This window comes from Stegostoma tigrinum, chromosome 2 (assembly GCF_030684315.1).
Source record: "Stegostoma tigrinum isolate sSteTig4 chromosome 2, sSteTig4.hap1, whole genome shotgun sequence".
NCBI lineage: Eukaryota > Metazoa > Chordata > Chondrichthyes > Orectolobiformes > Stegostomatidae > Stegostoma > Stegostoma tigrinum.
The window spans coordinates 150,598,250-150,618,198 of record NC_081355.1 but is presented as its reverse complement, the minus strand read 5'-3'; the positions used below and the strand labels follow the sequence as shown (position 1 = coordinate 150,618,198).

The 19,949-nt window shown below is 44.8% G+C and overlaps 1 protein-coding gene across 5 annotated transcripts in view; it reads right to left on the bottom strand.

Annotated features, from left to right (window-relative positions):
* Positions 1-19,949, bottom strand: part of LOC125446597 (protein-cysteine N-palmitoyltransferase HHAT-like protein) — a 63,183-nt gene that overhangs the window by 38,836 nt on the left and 4,398 nt on the right. For 2 of the 5 annotated variants that reach the window (XM_048520319.2, XM_048520300.2), the window contains exon 2: positions 3,943-4,098. The exons of 1 other annotated variant lie outside the window; for it this stretch is intronic. In XM_048520319.2, coding sequence (XP_048376276.1) covers positions 3,943-4,048 — 106 coding nt within the window. In that variant the 5' untranslated portion in view covers positions 4,049-4,098. The remainder of the gene's footprint in view (positions 1-3,942; positions 4,099-19,949) is intronic. 2 more of the 5 variants (XM_048520315.2, XM_048520309.2) reach the window with 1 other exon arrangement.

Here is a 19,949-nt window from a genome sequence, read left to right as displayed (position 1 = left end):
ATCACAAAGCAGCAAGGGCTGAGAAAGCTGAAAGGTCCGAAGGTGGATAAATCACCCAGACCAGATGAACAACAGCCCAGAGTTCTGAAGGAGATAGCTGAGGAGAGTGTTGAGGCATTTGTGGTGATCTTTCAGATCCCTGGAGACAGGGAGGGTCTCAGAACACTGGAAAGTAGCAAATGTTAACATCCCTGTTTGAGATGGGATGGAGGCAGAAGACAGGAAACGATAGACTAGTCAGCCTGACCTCGGTAAGATTTTAGAGTCCTTTATTAAGGATGAGATTGCGGAGTACTTGAAAATGCATGGTATGATAGGGCTGAGTCAGCACTGCTTCATCAAGGGGAGGTCATGCCCGACAAAGCTGTTAGGATTCTTTGAGGAAGTAATGAGCAAGTTAGACAAAGAGACACTGCATGTGATCTAAGATAACAAAGTGTGGAGCTGGATGAACACAGCAGGCCAAGCAGCATCTCAGGAGCACAAAAGCTGACGTTTCGGGCCTAGACCCTTCATCCATGAAGCGTCTAGGCCCGAAACATCAGCTTTTGTGCTCCTGAGATGCTGCTTGGCCTGCTGTGTTCATCCAGCTTCACACTTTGTTATCTTGGATTCTTCAGCATCTGCAGTTCCCATTATTTCTTCTACTGCATGTGATCTATTTAGATTTCCAGAAGGCCTTTGACAAGGTGTTGCATATAAGGCTATAAAATAAAATAACAGACTATGGTATTAGGGGCAAGGTACCGTCATGGGTAGAGGATTCGCTGACTGGCAGGAAAGGCAGACAGTGGGTTTAAAGGGGTCTTTTTCAGGATGGCAGCCAGTGACTAGTAGATTTCAGCCAGGGTCTGTCTTGAGACCACAACTATTCACACTAAATATTAATGACCTGGAGAAAGGAACTTAGGGCGGTGTTGGTCAGTTTGCAAAAGACACAAAAATACTGGAACCGACAGGGATTGTTGAGGAAGCAGGAAAGCTGCAGAAGGATTTGGACAGGCTAGGAGAGTGGGCAAAGAAGTGGCAGCTGGAGTACAATGTGGGAAAATAAGTGGTTATGTACTTTGGGCAGGAAGAATAGAGGCAAATGCAATGTTAGCATTCATTTTGAGAGGGTGGAAATAAAGAGCAGGAATGTACTGCTGAGGCTGTACAAGGCTCTGGTCAGACTACATTTGGCCCCTTATCCGAGGAGGCCCAGAGGACGTTTCATAGAACATAGAGCATAGAAAAGTACGCACAGTACAGGCCCTTCAGCCCACGATGTTGTGCCGTGGAATAATGCTAATCCAAAAACAAAATAACCTAACCTACATTCCCCTCAATTCACTGCTGTCCATGTGCATGTCCAGCAGTCGCTTAAATGTCACGAATGACTCCGCTTCCACGACTACCACTGGTAAACTATTCCATGCGCTCACAACTCTCTGGGTGAAGAACCTCCCCCGACGTCTCCTCTACACCTTCCTCTAACACCTTAAAACTATGCCCCTTCGTGGCAGTCAATCCTGCCCTGGGAGAAAGTCTCCAAGAATGATCCTGGGGATGAAGGGCTTGTCACATGAGGAGCAGCTATGGACTTTGGATCTGTACTCGAGTGAGTTTGGAAGGATGACAGGGATCTGACTGAAACTTACTGAATGCCGAGACTCCTGAAGAGTGTGGCACCCACAAGCACCCACTTCGTCCACCACCGACACTAAGTAGCAGCAGTGTGCACTATTTACAAGATGCGCTGCAGAAATTCACCAAAAATCCTTAGAGACCATCTTCAAAAACCCATGACCAGTTCCATCCAGAAGGACAAGGACCGCAGATACATGGGAACACCATCACTTTCAAGTTCCCCTCCAAGTCACTTGCCTTCCTGACTTGGAAATATATTAGATAACAGGATGTAGAGCTGGATGAACGCAGCAGGGCAAGCAGCGTCAGAGGAGCAGGAAGGCTGACAATTCAGGCCTCTGGACAAACCTCAGGGGATCCCTCACCCACTGCAACTCTCTCATCTTCGATCCGCCTCCCCTTCTCTCTATTTATTTCAGAACCCCCTTCCCCTCCCCCATTTCTGATGAAGGGTCTAGGCCCGAAACATCAGCCTTCATGCTCCTCTGATGCTGCTTGGCCTGTTGTGTTCATCCAGCTCTACACCTTGTTATCTCGGATTCTCCAGCATTGTCGTTCCTACTGTCTTGGAAATATATTGTTGTTCATTCACTGTTGCTGTATCAAAATTCTGGAATTCCCTCCCTGTACGTTTTGTGGGTGTGTTTACACCAAACGGACTGCAGCAGTTTAAGAACACAGCATGCCTTCCCTAGGGAAACTAGGAATGGGCAATAAATGCTGGCCAGCCAGCACTGCCCACATCCCATGAAACAGTTAAAACGTCATGTCTACACTGGCTTTCCAAAAGGGCATTGTGACTTATTGGCATTCTCCTGCCTTTTCCCTCACCCTTGAACACTGATTATTTAAACACTATTAATGCCCTCTCGAATGCTTCAGGGCAGTGCGTTCCAGACCAAGACTACTCCTGTGAGGAAAAGTTTTTCTTCACGTCATATTTCCTTCTTTTGCAAAACTTCTGCTTTCCCTAGACAGGGATGTGTGTTCCTGTTGGTACCTGTTCTTTTTTTAATTGTACATGGGCATGGGACATGGGCATCTCTGGCTGGGCCAACATTTATTACCCGTTCCTAGCTCTCCTTGAGGAGGTGGTGTTGAGCTGTTATCTCAGACCCCGGCAGTTCATGTGCTGTAAGTAGACCAGTAATGCCCTTCCACAAGCTGTAATTACTCCTGCAATTATTTTCAGGATGGAATTCCAGGATTTTGATCCAGCATTACTGAAGGAACAACGATACCTTTCCACATCTGGATGCTGAGTGGCTTGGAGGGGAACTTCCAGGTGGCTGGTGTTCCCATTTTTCTGCTGCCCTTGTCCTACTGGATGCAAGTGGCTGTGGGTTTGGAAGGCACTGTCTGAGAATGGTTGCTGAATTTCTGCAGTGCATCCCTGTGGATGATACACACTGCTGTTACTGAGCGTTAGAGGTAGTAGAAGAATGACTCTTTGTAAAAGGGAGCTGTCTCTAAGAGTATGTACATAGACAACCACAGCTTGAGATACAAAGTAAAATTTCCCATGAATGCTAGAAATGAGGTTTGTAAAAGGCAGTAAAAAGAAGCAAATCAATGACCGCTGAAAATAATGTTATTTTGTGTCGCAGTGTATGTAAGAGATCTCACTTGCAATACAAATGCTTCAAGTATCCTACTAAACACTAAAAGCTGAGTTCATGGTTAGCATTCTGTCCCTTTGCCAAACATTTTGTTTTCCAATTAGACAGTTTTAATGGCTTAGACAGTAGTGTTTTACTTAATTTATTTCTCCTTCTGTGATGTGAATACTCCATTCATTTCCATTCCTGCTATAGATGACTTCTAAATCATCAGACAGCTCTCTCTCACACACACACACACACACACACACACACACACAGTCTCACACACACACATCCAGACACACTGACACACACACACACACACACAGCCTCAGAGTCCTAAGACAGTGTAACAACATAAAAGTAATGTCAGTACATTTTAATGCCTTTTAAGTTTTAATGGCACTATTTGGGAGAGACTTCTGGAAATGTTTATGAAGGCTTGCTGCTATTGAGCCCTTACCAGCTGCCACTGACAATTTGCATGGATTTTACAGCATAGGAACGTGTCACTTGGACCCATTGCTTTGAGTTAAGGTTTATTCTCAACACGTTCATCCTTCATCTGTCAATATATTCTTCTGTTTCGGTGGCTAAACAGTTAAAACACACACAGAGCACCATTTCAAAGGGAGGGAAAGAGGGTTGTCAGAGGATGGAGCAGGAGGGAGAGCCAGTGACTGTTGAGGGGTGTAAGCCTCCTTCCAGTTACCTGCTGAAGCTTCACAGATCCAGCTTGCTGCCCACAGAATGGCCAGAGATAACACCACAGCATAGAGACACAGCTCCACTTTGGGTAAAGCTGCTTTGACACCCATATCTGCAGCTCACAGACACTGGGAAAGGAACAGCAAAACTGGACAGGCTGCTGGGGGAGAAAAAAGGAAAGAAAGAGACAGAATCATAAATTAGAGCACAGGATTTGAACTATAAAAGTACCACCACTGGCTATCAACTCCTGATATGCTGTTTTGCAAATGCAATTTGCATTAGCTCTGCCAATAACAACATTTGTCCCTTTTGGGATTCCTCTGCACACTCTTAATGGTAGGGAGAAGCCACTTAAAATAACCAGCCTCATATCAGTGTTGCAACAGTGAGGAGAGGACAGTCATTAAATTTCTGTTGATTAGCATTACTGGAAGTGAATGGCGAGCTTGTTCCTTCAAACAGTACCTACACACGCACCCACCAATTTCTGGGTATACTCTCCCTGAACACAGTCGCCTTGAACTTGCATTCAAGGAGCTTTCAATCAAATAACACCTTTAAAGGAACATTAGCACAGCCTTCACTATACGAAGAGTGTGACCTCAGGCAGGAATCTGTAACATTATTAGCATTCCATCAACTAGTCAAGACTTGCAGACTTCTATCTCGGTTCAGAGTCAGGCAAAATCATATTTAGCTCTATATCATATCTCAGCCACAAAACTGACCTTTGGCATTAGTCCATCGGCCAGTCTCATTGACAGATGCACTACAGCAGGCCTTGCGTCTTTAGCTGGGGAAGATCAGGCAGGCCAAAAGGACAAGTGAATCTGAACTCCACTTATGAAATGAAGGCAAAAATGTGAGGTCAGATAATCCCATTATCCACCGCAGTATAATGAAGCAATGGTGGTGTGGTGTGGTGTGGTGTTCCCACGTGTATCCTGACTGGGAAATACATCACGCTTCCCTCAGTGTCACTGGGACAAAATTCTAGAACTCCCGAATGACATAGAACATAGAACATTACAGCACAGTACAGGCCCTTCGGCCCTCGATGTTATGCCGACCTGTCATACCGATCTCAAGCCCATCTAACCTACACTATTCCATGTACATCCATATTCTTATCCAATGGTGACTTAAATGTACCTAAAGTTGGCAAATCTACCACCGTTGCAGGCAAAGTGTTCCATTCCCTTACTACTCTCTGAGTAAAGAAACCACCTCTGACATCTGTCCTGTATCTTTCACCCCTCAATTTAAAGCTATGCCCCCTCGTGCTCGCCGTCACCATCCTAGGAAAAAGGCTCTCCCTATCCACCCTATCTAACCCTCTGATTATTTTATATGTTTCAAATAAGTCACCTCTCAACCTTCTTCTCTCTAACGAAAACAGCCTCAAGTCCCTCAGCCTTTCCTCGTAAGACCTTCCCTCCATACCAGGCAACATCCTAGTAAATCTCCTCTGCATCCTTTCCAAAGCTTCCACATCCTTCTTATAATGCGGTGACCAGAACTGTACACAATACTCCAAGTGCGGCCGCACCAGAGTTTTGTACAGCTTCACCATAACCTCTTGGTTCCGGAACTTGATCCCTCTATTAATAAAAGCTAAAACACTGTATGCCTTCTTAACAGCCCTGTCAACCTGGGTGGCAACTTTCAAGGATCTGTGTACATGGACATCGAGATCTCTCTGCTCATCTACACTACTAAGAATCTTACCATTAGCCCTGTACTTTGCCTTCTGGTTACTCCTACCAAAGTGCATCACCTCACACTTGTCTGCATTAAACTCCATTTGCCATCTCTCAGCCCAGCTCTGCAGCTTATCTATGTCTCTCTGCAACCTACAGCATCCTTCGTCACTATCCACAATTCCACCGACCTTTTGTTGTCTGATATCATGGAAGTAATTGAACCATGTGGACTACAATGATTCAAGGAGGCAGCTCACCTCCATCTTCTCAAGGGCAACTAGGGACGGGCAACAAATGTTGGACCAGCCAAAAATACCTATATCTAATGAACAAATAAATAAAAGTGGGACATCTCCATTTCTCACTATAGACTGATGCAAGGTCATTGACAAAGCAGCTAAAGATGGTTAGGCGTAGGATGTTCCTCTGAGGAACTCCTGCAGTGGCCAACATTAGATCTCATCTTTTTCCTCCTGATGGATGATGTTGCTCGTTGAGTCTGGCAATTTGGAGAGTTATTGAACTGATATTAAAATATTATTTGTAAAGAGGTAAAGGCCTCAAGTGGTCAAATAATTGAACAGTAGACATTTCCTGCAAAGGCTTTGTCCTAGGAACTCAACGTTATAAAAATTGAACACTCCTTTGTCCAATTTTACGTATTAACTGGCACTGTCACAAAATGAAACCAGGAGACCACAGTATTAAATTGGGTCAGGAACAAAAGAATGACGAGAGTAAGATTAGGGCCAGTCAAGGGCATTAGAGGGAAGTTGTGTATGGAGTCCAAAGAGATAGGAAAGACGCTAAATGAATATTTTTCATCAGTATTCACACAGGAAAAAGACAATGTTGTCAAGGAGGATACTGAGATACAGGCTACTAGACTAGACCGGATTGAGGTTCACAAGGAGGAGGTGTTAGCAATTCTGGAAGGTGTGAAAATGGATAAGTCCCCTGGGTGGTTGGGATGTATCCGAGGACTCTCTGGGAAGCTCGGGAGGGGATTGCAGAGCCTTTGGCTTTGATCTTTATGTCATCATTATCTTCAGGAATAGTGCCAGAAGACTGGAGGATAGCAAATGTTGTCTCCCTGTTCAAGAAGGGAAGGAGGGACAATCCTGGTAATTATAGACCAGTAACCCTTACTTTGTGGGTAAAGTGTTGGGAAGGATTGTAAGAGATAAGATTTATAATCATCTAGAAAGGAATAATTTGATTAGGGATAGTCAACACGGTTTTGTGAAGGGTAGGTCGTGCCTCACAAACGTTACTCAGTTCTTTGAGAAGGTGACCAAACAGGTGGATGAGGGTAAAGTGGTTGATGTGGTGTATATGGGTTTCAGTAAAGTGTTTGATAAGGTTCCCCACGGTAGGCTATTGTATAAAATACGGAGTCATGGGATTGAGGGTGATTTAGCGGTTTGGATCAAAAATTAGCTAGTTGGAAGAAGACAGAGGGTGGTGGTTGGTGGGAAATGTTCATCCTGGAGTTCAGTTACTAGTGGTGTACCACAAGAATCTGTTTTGGGGCCACTGCTGTTTGTCATTTTTATGAATGGCCTGGGTGAGGGCGTAGAAGGATGGGTTAGTAAATTTGCGGATGACACTAAGGTCGGTGGAGTTGTGGATTGTGCGGAAGGATGTTGCAGTTTACAGAGGAACATAGATAAGCTGCAGAGCTGGGCTGAGAGGTGGCAAATGGAGTTTAATGTGGAAAAGTGTGAGGTGATTCACTTTGAAAGGAATAACAGGAATACAGAGACTGGGCTAATGGTAAGATTCTTGGTAGTGTGGATGAGCAGAGAGATCTCGGTGTCCATGTGCATAGATCCCTGAAAGTTGCCACTCGGGTTGATAGGGTTGTTAAGCAGGCGTACGGTGTGTTAGGTTTTATTGGTAGAGTGATTGAGTTTTAGAGCCATGAGGTCATGTTGCAGCTGTACAAAACTCAGGTGTGGCCGCACTTGGAGTATTGTGTACAGTCCTAGTCACCACATTATAGGAAGGATGTGGAAGCACTGGAAATTGTGCAGAGGAGATTTACCAGGATGTTGCCTGGTATGGAGGGAAGGTCTTAGGAGGAAAGGCCTTGAGGCTGTTTTTGTCAGAGAGAAGAAAGTTAAAAGGTGGCCTAATAGAGACATACAAGATGACAAGAGGATTAGATAGGTGGACAGTGAGAGCCTTTTTCCCCGGATGGAGATGGCTAGCACGAGGGAACATAGCTTTAAGTTGAGGAGTGACAGATATAGAGCAGATGTCAGAGGTAGGTTCTTTACTCAGAGAGTAGTAAGGGCGTGGAATGCCCTGCCTGCAACAGCAGCAGACTCACCAAGTTTAAGGGCATTTAAATGGTGATTGGATAAACATATGGATGATAATGGAATAGCGTAGGTTAGATGGGCTTCAGTTTGGTTTCACAGGTCGGCGCAACATCGAGGGCCGAAGGGCGTGTACTGCGCTCTTGTGTTTTATGTTCGAGAACCGGATGTCGTGAGCCAACTTGCCAAATTCAAACAGACATGGCAGCCCAGTGGCCTCTCCCAGTAGCCTAAACCCTCCAACCCTGGCAACATTCTTGTTAATCTTTCCTGAAGCTTTTCAAGTTTCACAACATCCTTCCTATAGCAATAAGGCCAGAACTGCACACAGTATGTCAATTGTGGCCTAACCAATGTACTGTAAAGCTACATCTTGACCTCCCAACTCCTACACTCAATGCACTGACTAATAAAGGCAAGCGTAGCAAACACCTTTTATCTCAAGAGGGTTGGAATATAAAAGCAGCGATGTGCTTCTGAGGCTTTACAAGGCTCTAGGCAGGCCCCATTTAGAATACTGTGTCCAATTTTGGGCCCCACACCTCAGAAAGGACATACTAGCCATGGAGCGTGTCCAGCGGAGATTCACACGGATGACCTTTGGAATGGTAGGTTTAACGTATGATGAACAGCTAAGGATCCTGGGATTGTACTCATTAGAGTTTAGAAGGTTGAGGGGAGATCTAATAGAAACTTACAAGATAATGTGTGGTTTAGAAGGGGTGAAAGCTAGAAAGTTGCTTCCGTTAGGCGGGGAGACTAGGACCCGTGGGCACAGCCTTAAAATTAGAGGGGGTAAATTTAAAACTGAAATGAGACGATATTTCTTCAGCCAGAGAGTGGTGGGCTTGTGGAATTCATTGCTGCAGAGTGCAGTGGAGGTCGGGACGTTAGATGTCTTCAAGGCGGAGATTGATAAATTCTTGATCTCAGAAGGAATCAAGGGCTATGGGGAGGGTGCAGGGAAGTGGCGTTGAAATGCCCATCAGCCATGATTTAAATGGCGGAGTGGACTCGATGGGCCGAATGGCCTTACTTCCACTCCTATGTCGTATGGTCTTATGGTTTTATGGCTCACTATCCTTTCTATCTGTGACTCCACTTTCAAGGAGCTATGAACTTGTACTCCAAGGTCTCTGTTCAGCAACACATCCTCAGGACCTTACCATTAAGCGTATCAGTCCTGCCCTGATTTGCCTTTCCAAAATGCAGCACCTCACATTTATCTAAATTAAACTCCATCCGCCACTCCTCAGTCCATTGGTCCATCTGATTAATATCCCATTGTACTCTGAGGTAACCTTCTCACTATCCACTGTATCCCCAATATTAGTGTCATCTGCGAACTTACTAAACATACCTCTTATGTTCACATCCAAATCATTTATATAAATGACAAAAAGCACTGGACCCATTACCAATCCTTGTGGCACACCGCTGGTCACAGGACTCCAGTCTGAAATGCAACCATCTACCACCACCCTCTGTCTTCTACCTTCGAGCCAGTTCTGTATCCAAGAATTCTCCCTGGCTTCTATGTGATCTAATCTCACTGACCAGCCTACCATGAGGACCTTGTCAAACGCTTTACTGAAGTTCATATAGATCATTTCTACCGTTCTGCCCTCCATCAGTCCTCTTTGTTGCTTCTTCAAAAAACTCAATCATGTTAGTGAGACAATAGACAATAGGTGCAGGAGTAGGCCATTCGGCCCTTTGAGCCGGCACCACCATTCATTCTGATCATGGCTGATCATCCACAATCAGTATCCTGTTCCTGCCTTATCCCCATAACCCTTGATTCCACTATCTTTAAGAGCTCTATTCGTCTCTTTCTTGAAAGTATCCAGAGGCTTGGCCTCCACTGCCTTCTGGGGCAGAGCATTCCATATGTCCACCACTCTATGGGTGAAGAAGTTTTTCCTCAACTTTGTTCTAAATGGCCTACCCCTTATTTTTAAACTGTGTCCTCTGGTTCTGGACTCACCCATCAATGGAAACATACTTCCTGCCTCCAGTGTGTTCAAACCCTTAATAATCTTATACGTCTCAATCAGATCCCCTCTCATCCTTCTAAACTCGAGTGTATAGAGCCCAGTCCCTCCAATCTTTCAATATGTGATAGTCCCGCAATTCTGGGAATTGACCTCGTGAACCTACGCTGCACTCCCTCAATAGCAAGAATGTCCTTTCTCAAATTTGGAGACCAAAACTGCACACAATACTCCAGGTGCGGTCTCACCAGGGCCCTGTACAGCTGCAGAAGGACCTCTTTGCTCCTATACTCAATTCCTCTTGTTATGAAGGCCAGCATGCCATTAGTTTTCTTCACTCTAACCGGTCTATAATTCCCTGTTTTCTCTCTCCCTCCTTTCTTGAAAAGTGGGACAACATTAGCCACCCGCCAATCCGCAGGAACTGATCCTGAATCTATAGAACATTGGAAAATGATTACCAATGCATCCACAATTTCTACAGCCACCTCCTTAAGTACCCTGAGATGCAGACCATCAGGTCCCGGGGACTTATCAGCCTTCAGACCCAACAGTCTATTCAACACCATTTCCTGCCTAATATAAATTCCCTTCAGTTCATCCATTACCCTAGGTCCTTCAGCCACTATTACATCTGGGAGATGAGGCATGACTTACCATGCACAAAGCCATGTTGACTATCCCTAATCACTCCTTGCCTTTCCAAATACATGTAAATCCTGTCCCTCAGGATTCCCTCCAACAATCTGCCCAGCACCAATGGCAGGCTCACCAGTCTATAGTTTCCTGGCTTTTCCTTACCACCTTTCTTCAATAATGGCACCATATTAGCTAACCTTCAGTCTTCTGGTACCTCACCTGTGGCTATCGATGATGCAAATGCCTCAGCAAGGGGCCTAGCAATCACTTCCCTAGCTTCCCAGGATTCTCGGGTACACATGATCATGTTGCAGCGATTTACGCATTTTAAGACCTTCCGCACCGCCTCCTCTGTAATATGGACACTTTTCAAGATGTCGCTATTTAATTCTCCATGTTCTCTATCTTCCATATCCTCCTGCACAGTAAACATTGATGCAGAATGCTCGTTTTGTACCTCTCCCATTTCCTGCAGTTCTACACACAGCCGATTTTGCTGATCTTTAAGGGGCCCACACTCTGCCTAGTTTTCCTTTTCTCCTTAATTTCTCTTGCAAATCACACTAAAATCTGTGCCCCCTAAACTCTTACAAGTCGGAACATTCTCCCCACCTATTTTGCATTTACCTTCGAAAACTTCAGTCCTAACTTCTGAAACAAACCCGAAAGAACAGCGGACGCTGTGTACTCCTAAAAAGCTTTTCTGATGAAGGGTCTAGGCCCGAAACATCAGCTGTCCTGCTCCTAAGATGCTGCTTGGCCTGCTGGTTCATCCAGCTCTACACTTTGTTATCTCAATTCTCCAGCATCTGCAGTTCCTACTATCTCGGAGATGGTTGAAGGTTGTTTCTTGGGCTGGAGGCCTGTGACTTGTGCTACAGGGGTCGGTGCTGGGACCTTTGTTATTTTTTATTTACATAAATGATCTGGATATGAATGTACAAGGCATAATTAGTAAGTTTAAGGATGATACAAAATTAGGAGGTATTGTTGACAGCGAGGACGGTTATCAAAAATTAGAAGGATCTTGATCAGATGGGGAAGTGGCTGAGGATTGGCAAATGCAATTCAATACAGCTAAGCGTGAGATATTGCACTTTGGAAAGTCAAACCAAGGCAGGAGTTACAAAGTAAATGTAAAGGTCCTGAGGAGTGTTGTGCAACAGAGGGACCTAGGAGTACAGGTACATGGTTTGTTGAAAGCGATGTCACACGTAGACAGGGTGGTGAAGAAGGCACTTAGCATGCTGGCCTTCATCGGTCGAGGCAGTAAGTATGGGATTTGGGATGTAATGTTAGAGTTGTATAAATCATTGGTAAGGCCACAATTGGAGTGTTGTGTACAGTTTTGATCACCCTGTTATAGGAAAGACAGAGTTAAATTGGAAAGTGTGCAAAGAAGATTTACGAGGATGTTGCCAGGACTAGTAGGCCTGAGTTTATAGGGACAGGTTGGCCAGGATAGGACTTTATTCCTTGGAACGTAGGAGAATGAGGGGTAGCCTGCTTGAGGTGTATAAAATCATGAGGAGCATAGATAGGATGAATGCATATAGTCTTTTTCTCAGGAAATTGAAAACTAGAGGGCATGGGTTTAAGGAGGGAGGGGGAAGATTTAAGCAGGACCTGAGGGGCAACTTCTTCACGCAGAGGATGGTGTGTATATGGAATGGGCTGCCAGAGAAAGCGGTTGAGGCAGGTACAATAGCAACATTTAAAAACATTTGGATAGGTACACGGATGGGAAGGGTTTAGAGGGATATGGACCAAATGCGGACAATTGTAACTAGCTGAGGGGGCAGCATGGACCAGTTTGGGCTGAAGGGCCTGTTTCCATGCTGTATTACTCTTTGAATCTATGAATGGCCCATCAAAAGATATGAGTGGGAGAATGATAGCTTATGTTTCAACATTACCATTCATAGCTTCTACTGCAGATCAATTTCAGCTCATTCAAAATTTGCCCGTGGTGTTGAACTCTGAAGTCAGACTCAAGAATCATGTTCCTTATGATCACATCACATTAGCCTACTTAACAGAATAAGAGCCCAGGGTGCTGGGGCTGATATGTTAGCATGGATAGAGGATTGAGCTCAGTAATGAAAGACAGAAAGTTGTGATAAGGAGTCGCATTTTCAGGATGGCAACCTGTAACTAGTGGAGTAGCACAGAGATCAGTGCTGGGCCACAATTATTTCCAATATATGTTGATGACTTGGTTGAGGATAGTGAATATATCATTGCCAAGTGTGCAGATGACACAAAAATAGGTGAAAAGGCAAGTGGTAGGGATGATACAAAGTGTCTGAAAAACCAGTCCAACCTGTCTCTGCCTCCCTAACCTGTTCTTCCTCTCACCCATCCCTTCCTCCCACCCTAAGCCGCACCTCCATCTCCTACCTACTAACCTCATCCCACCTCCTTGACCTGTCCGTCTTCCCTGGACTGACCTATCCCCTCCCTACCTCCCCACCTATACTCTCCTCTCCACCTATCTTCTTTTCTCTCCATCTTCGGTCCGCCTCCCCCTCTCTCCCTATTTATTCCAGTTCCCTCTCCCCATCCCCCTCTCTGATGAAGGGTCTGGGCCCGAAACGTCAGCTTTTGTGCTCCTGAGATGCTGCTTGGCCTGCTGTGTTCATCCAGCTTCACACTTTATTATCTCGATTCTCAAGCATCTGCAGTTCCCATTATCTCTGCATCAGAATATGAACAGGTTAAATGAGTGGGCGGAAACGTGGCAGATTAAACATAATGTGGAGAAATGTGAGGCTGTACATTTTGGCAGAAGGAACAGAGGAGCTGAATATTATTTGAATGGCAAAAGACTGCAGAAAACTAAAGCACAGAGGGATTTGAAAGTCCTTGTCCATAAATCACAAAAACCTAGCATCCACGTTCAGTAGGTAATAGGGGAGCCAAGTGGAATTTCAGCCTTTATTTCAAAGGGAATGGATATAAAATTTGGGAGATTTTGCTAAAACTAGACGAGGCACTATTCAGATCACAGTTTGAAGACTGTGAAGAGCTTGGGGCTGCTTATCTAAGAAAGATATCCTGTCCTTGGAGGCAGAGCAGAGAGTGTTCATTAGGCTGATCCTGGGTATGGGGGGGGACTGACTTATGAGGAAAGGTCATGCAAGTTGCAACAGATAAGTTTTATCTTTAGAATTTAAAAGACTGAGAGACAAGCTTACAAGATTTTTAAGTACTTGACAGGGTAGAGATGGAAAGATTGTTTTTTTCTGGTGTGAGAATCTATGACCAGAGAACATCATGTCAGAATAAGGGTTCTCCTGTAAGACAGAGATAAAGTGAAATCTCTTCCCTCTAAAGGTAGTGAATTTGTGGAATACTTCAATTCAGTGTGATGTCAAGGCTGGGTTATTAAGTATATTCAAGGATGAGATAGATTTTTAGGGAATCAAGTGCTGTGAGGAAAAGCCGGGAAAGTGGAGTTGAGGATTATCATGTGATTGGTGTGATCTCATCGAATGGTGGAGCAGACTCGACAGGCAGAATGACCTACTTTTGCTCTTTGGTTTTATGATCACTAGGAAGTTGACAACATGCTGTTTCCTTGGTGACTGCACACAAAATACATTCAAAAAAGGAATGTGATTAAAAATAAAAGGTCAGTTCAATCCGTAATACTCAGATGTTGCACTACTGGTTCTTCATGTAACTCCCTGGGACTGTGCATTCTCTAAAATGGGACTGCTGATTATAAAATCAATGGTCTGAAATGTGATATTCCCTTACTATAATATTGGCATTTTCTCAAAAGCAACAGGCTCTCCAGTCCATAATTCTGCAGTTCTGTTTATCATCCTTCAAGCTGTAGCATTAATCCACTTCCAAATGTCCTCTGTCCCACTTTCCTGTAACCATCCATCTCCCCTACTCATGTCAACATGCTCACTTTTTCAAATTGATCTCTTTTTGTAGTGTATTCACAACACTCTGCATCAAAATGGTCTCTTCTCCAGTCTACACCAAATCTTGAGTTTAATGTTGTGCTCAAGATAACTGTACACTTCCTTTTACTGTCTGCTTTCCCACATTCAACATCAATTTTAACAGCTTCACTGAATCACCCCACAGTCCCATTTAGGCCATAAGACCATAAGACATACGAGTGGAAGTAAGGCCATTCGGCCCATTGAGTCCACTCCGCCATTTAAATCATGGCTGATGGGCATTTCAACTCCACTTCCCTGCACTCTCCCCGTAGCCCTTGATTCCTTTTGAGATCAAGAATTTGTCGCTCTCTGCCTTGAAGGCATCCAACGTCCCGGCCTCCACTGCACTCTGAGGCAATGAATTCCACAAGCCCACCACTCTCTGGCTGAAGAAATGTCGTCTTATTTCAGTTTTAAATTTACCCCCTCCAATTTTAAGGCTGTGCCCACGGGTCCTAGTCCCCCCGCCTAACGGAAACAACTTCCTGGCGTCCACCCCTTCTAAACCATACATTTCTTTCCACCTAAAGCATATCTAATGTAATGCCCTGGATTTGACTTTAAGAATTACAGGATGTGGTGAGGCTAGCATTTACATTATGTCCCAAATCACCTTCAAGAAGGCCATGGGAGACTGTCCTTCTTGGCCATTTCAGAAGAAAATCCTGAGTCAATGCAATGCTCAGGATTAGGCGTCACAGTATGTACAAGGGCAAGAATGGAAATTTGCCACCATTAGCCATCCAATATGCTGCATAGTTTGAGCAATAGTTTGACAAAAAAGTGCTCTGTTGACCAACATTTCACATTAAGTGTGTGTTTAAAGATGTTCAGCCTCCAGGGGATAAGACAAGATAGTACCAGCACAAAGGTACGCTTTTCAAACAGCATTACTACTCCGACAGTACCCATCTGTTGCTAATATTGTTGGATAAAAGCCAACTTGATTGGAACCATGTCCATCACTTTAAACATTCACTCCCTCCACCAACCAAAGCTAAGGAGCAGCAGTGTGTACCATCTACAAGATGCGCTGTAGATATTTACCAAGATTGATTTGGCAGTTTCTTCTACCACCCAGAGGGTCAAAGGCAGCAAATGCTTCGGGACACCAGTCAGTCCTCAGAACCACTCACCATCCTGGTGTGGAAATATATTGCTGTCTCTTCATTGTCACTGGGTCAAAATTCTGACCTCCACCCCTGGCAGCATTGTGGATGTACCCACCTTCCAAGGACAGCAATGGTTCAAGATGGCGGCTCACCATCACCTTCTCATGGGTAGCTAGGGATGGGCAATAAATGTCGCCCTAGCCAGCAATACTTACATCCCACAAAAATCTTCTCAAACTGTCATGTCATTTATTTCAAATTCAGGGGTCTGTTAAATGAGGTTGTTACAACGATATCTCCACACTGCAAACATATGGTGCCCTTGGTGCTTAATAGCCTACCTGAGGCAGCCATAAGACACACTGAGATACCAGGCTCCCGCTTCTCCTACTTACAATATTCCAACAGCAGTATGGTTTCCTGGTTATACCTCACTCATTCTTCCATGTGACTTGCATCCATTATTCACTCATCTGTGAATTGCTTAATCATTTCTATGAACCCTTTTTTTTAATGAGAATCACAGGACTCCAATGCCTCCTACAACCCAACAGAACATTGACTTATTGGTCAAGGAAGTGTCTTCAAGCAGCAGTAAGGGGAGGTTTGAGGAAGCCTCTCAGCAAGTGGTGCCTGGCCTCTGCACCAATTAGCGGGTAGCAGGAAGATGCTCAATGGAAAACGGGCTGCAAATTGAAGAGAGTGTTTGGGAGATTTGGAGGGAAGTATAGCAGCAGGGGCTAACACTGAGATCTTAGAGAGCTGGGAGCTAATTTTGTTCAGTGCAGATTGCATAATAATTAAGTTAGCATCAGGATTTTTGCATCAATTGGTATTTGGAAGCGGGGGAATAGGAGACCAACTGAGCAAACAGTGGAAGAGTGAACTTTGTTGTAGCAAAAGCAGATGATTGTCTGAGGCAGCATAGAGTTAGTCACTGGTACAAAGATAGAAGTTACAGATTTTATTACTGAGAGAGAAGGGAGTTGGAAGCTCAGCTCTGAATTAAATATGGCACGAATTTGCCAACAGTATCGTCATTTAGCTGACAGCAGTGTCTGGAGAAGGTCAACAAGTATCTGTCAGGGGCCAAAGGCTCGGTCTTCCCAACGCTGAACTGGGAAGAGCTGTGCCTCCACCAATATTCGATAGATAGTGGGGGCATTCTGAGGATGGTTAGAGAAATGGAGTTGATGCTGTGGTCGGGGTTCTTGGGAAAACATTTGTCATGTCTTGAGGTTGTGGCCAGGAGACAGTGTGGAAATAAAGCGGCCATGCATGGAGTCTTTGAGAAGCCTGAGTTGTCAATGTTTGAAAGGAACAGAAGTTGAGGTTAGATAGGAGAGAGAGAAACTAAAGAAGGACCAGTCCCCGGACTGAGCAGAAAAGACAGAAGGCTAAGGTGATGTGGTTAACTAGCTCAAGAGGAACACAGGGGTTCGGATGAACAAGGAGTGGCAGCGAATGTAGTGAATTTCAATTGGGCCATATCTGAGTCAGGCAGGAGAGAAAGTTGAATGGAAAGGTTCGGATGGAAATGTAGGAGGAATGAACTTGGAATTGTTTTCTTCACTTGAAGTTCTCTCCAGCTGGCTGGAAAGAGAGGACATTAATTTACTAGGATAGGAGAACGGTGTTTTATTGGAGGGGTGATGATAACTTTTGAGGGATGAGAATGGAGATGGAACAGTAGGGGACGGGTGACTGAAAGCAGGCTCGAAAAATTGTGGAGGGAATTCCAACAACCTGCCATCAATATGTACAAAAGGATATATTTGGGAGAAGGGTATTTCTGGGGTCAAACGACCAGATTGGGGTAAAGTTATGGAGTTGGAGATTTTAAATTCTATGTATAGGATAATGAGAAATTGTTGTGGAGTAACAAAGGCAGAACTGACAGGCAGGGAAGCTTCAATGTGCAACAGGATACATACATCTGAATATTCAACACAATAATCTTCACAGAACAGAGGCATTGAAAAGAGGCAAGGCTGAGGTGGGGCGATGGCTTGGTCACGCTGGATTGAGAAGGACTTCTGGCTGAGGATAAAAGGTGAGAGTCGGTAGTAAGGGATCAGAGGTTACAGGATGGTCAAGTTCAATTACAGGATATTTTGATTCACCAAATCCCTACAATATAGGCGCAGGCCATTTGGCCCATCAAGTCAGCACTGAGCCTCAGAACAGCATCCTGTCCAGGCCACACCCCTACCCTATCCCTGTAACCCTGCATTACCCATGGCTCATCCACCTAGCCTGCATATCCCTGGATACTATGGAGCAATTTAGCGTGACTAATCCAGATAGCCTGCACATCTTTGGACTGTGGGAGGAAACCCACGCAGACACAGGGAGAATGTGCAAACTCCACAAAGACAGTCGGCCGAGGCTGGAATCGAACCTGGGTCCCTGGTGCTGTGAGGCAGCAGTGCTAACCACGGAGCCACCGTGACAGCCCCATTAGTCTGTGACCTTACCAGTCTGGCAATGAAGGGCTGATCACGGGATGAAGGAGAGGCATTCCACCAATACTTAAAGCTCAACGTCATCCAGGATAAAGCATCCCGCTTAATTGCCATTCCATCTGCCAGCTTCAACATTCACAGCTTTCACCACGAATACACAGTAGCATCAGTGTGTACCATCTACATGATGCTCTCCAATGACTCTCCAACCTCCGGTGGCAGTACCTTTATTACAAACATTCCCCCAGCGTGGGTCACAAATTTGTCATGATTTTGAACAGGATGTCCCAATGGTTCTGATCCTGGGGGAAGAGAGGTGAACTAGCCTCCCATTCTTCATTCAAGCCCTTATTCAGTTGGTCACAAAGTGGTGAATTTGAAACAGTTCCCTTCTCTCACAGGGACCGCTTCCAAATGCAAATGTATTTATGTTTTACAAAGGAGTCAAGACAACTTTGTTTTCTTGAATTAAGATGAATGGGGGTGGAGTTTATTAGTTACCATGCATGAAAAGCGATAGACAAAAGAGAAACCTGTAAGTGTCTCCAAGGCACCTCAGACAGCACCTTCCAAACCCATGACCACTTCCATCGTGAAGGACAATGGCAGCAAATACATGGGAACACCACCACCAGCAAGATTCCCTTCAAAGCTACTCACCATCCTGACTTGGAAACATATCACCATTCCTTCACAGTCACTGGGTCAAAATTACACCCCTTCAAATGGCATTGTGGTCCTACCTATAGCACAGGGACTGCAGCGGTTCAAGAAGGCAACTCATTACCACCTTCTCAAGGGTAACTACAGAAGGGCAATAAATGCTGGTCCAGTCAGTGACACCCAGACCCCATGAATGAATGGGTGGCAATACAGATTCACTCCCTGGGAATGGCCCCAGTTTCTTGATTTGCAACAGAAATGATGTCCTCACATCACCATTGTCAGTGCAGCATATCCATCTAAAACCAAAACTTCCCCATCTCTGTTTAACCAGCTTTCTCCCGTAATACTACTGAAACTGCTCAAAGTCTTCTCCTCTCTCCCTGATAACGTGATGGAGAAGATCAACTGTGGAAGGGCGACATCAGAACCTTTTCTGATCTGCAACATGGTCAGACAAGGTGGTTGTGTTCTGGACTCATGCTTTTTGACAGAGTTTTCTTTCTGCTATGATATGCCTTCAGGTCATCCCCTGAGGGTGTCTATTTAGATTTCAGAACTGACAGAAAGCTGTCCAGCCTTGCTCAACTGAAATCCAAGACAAAGATTCACTAAGTCCACAAAGTTGCCCTGCATTAACAATGAAGCACAAGTGCCCCACACTGAGGAACAACAACAGCAAACACATCAACTTCTCTCAGCTCTGATGAAGGGTCTAGGCCTGAAACGTCAGCTTTTGTGCTCCTGAGATGCTGCTTGGCCTGCTGTGTTCATCCAGCTTCACACTTTGTTATCTAACTTTCTCAGCATGTGGTTTGACCAAAAACATCAGGGAGACAATTACTTGCCATGGTCCAAATCTCATGTTGTCATTGATCTATCTGGAGGGTGATACTGTGTACTGTTGATGGGTTCCCATCTCTAGACTCCACTACCACCAATCTGTTACATGATGCTGCAATCAACATTCACCATGTCAAAGGTACATACAGGCTGGTTAACAGTGTGTCAAACAACAGCAAACTGACTGAAAAACCAAGCTGAGAATCTACCCAGCCTGTATCCTCAGTTCACGTCTCTCCAGTGGCGAAACAGGGCAATCCAGACAAGAGACTGAACAGTTTCTACTCCCTCTGTCACAGATGT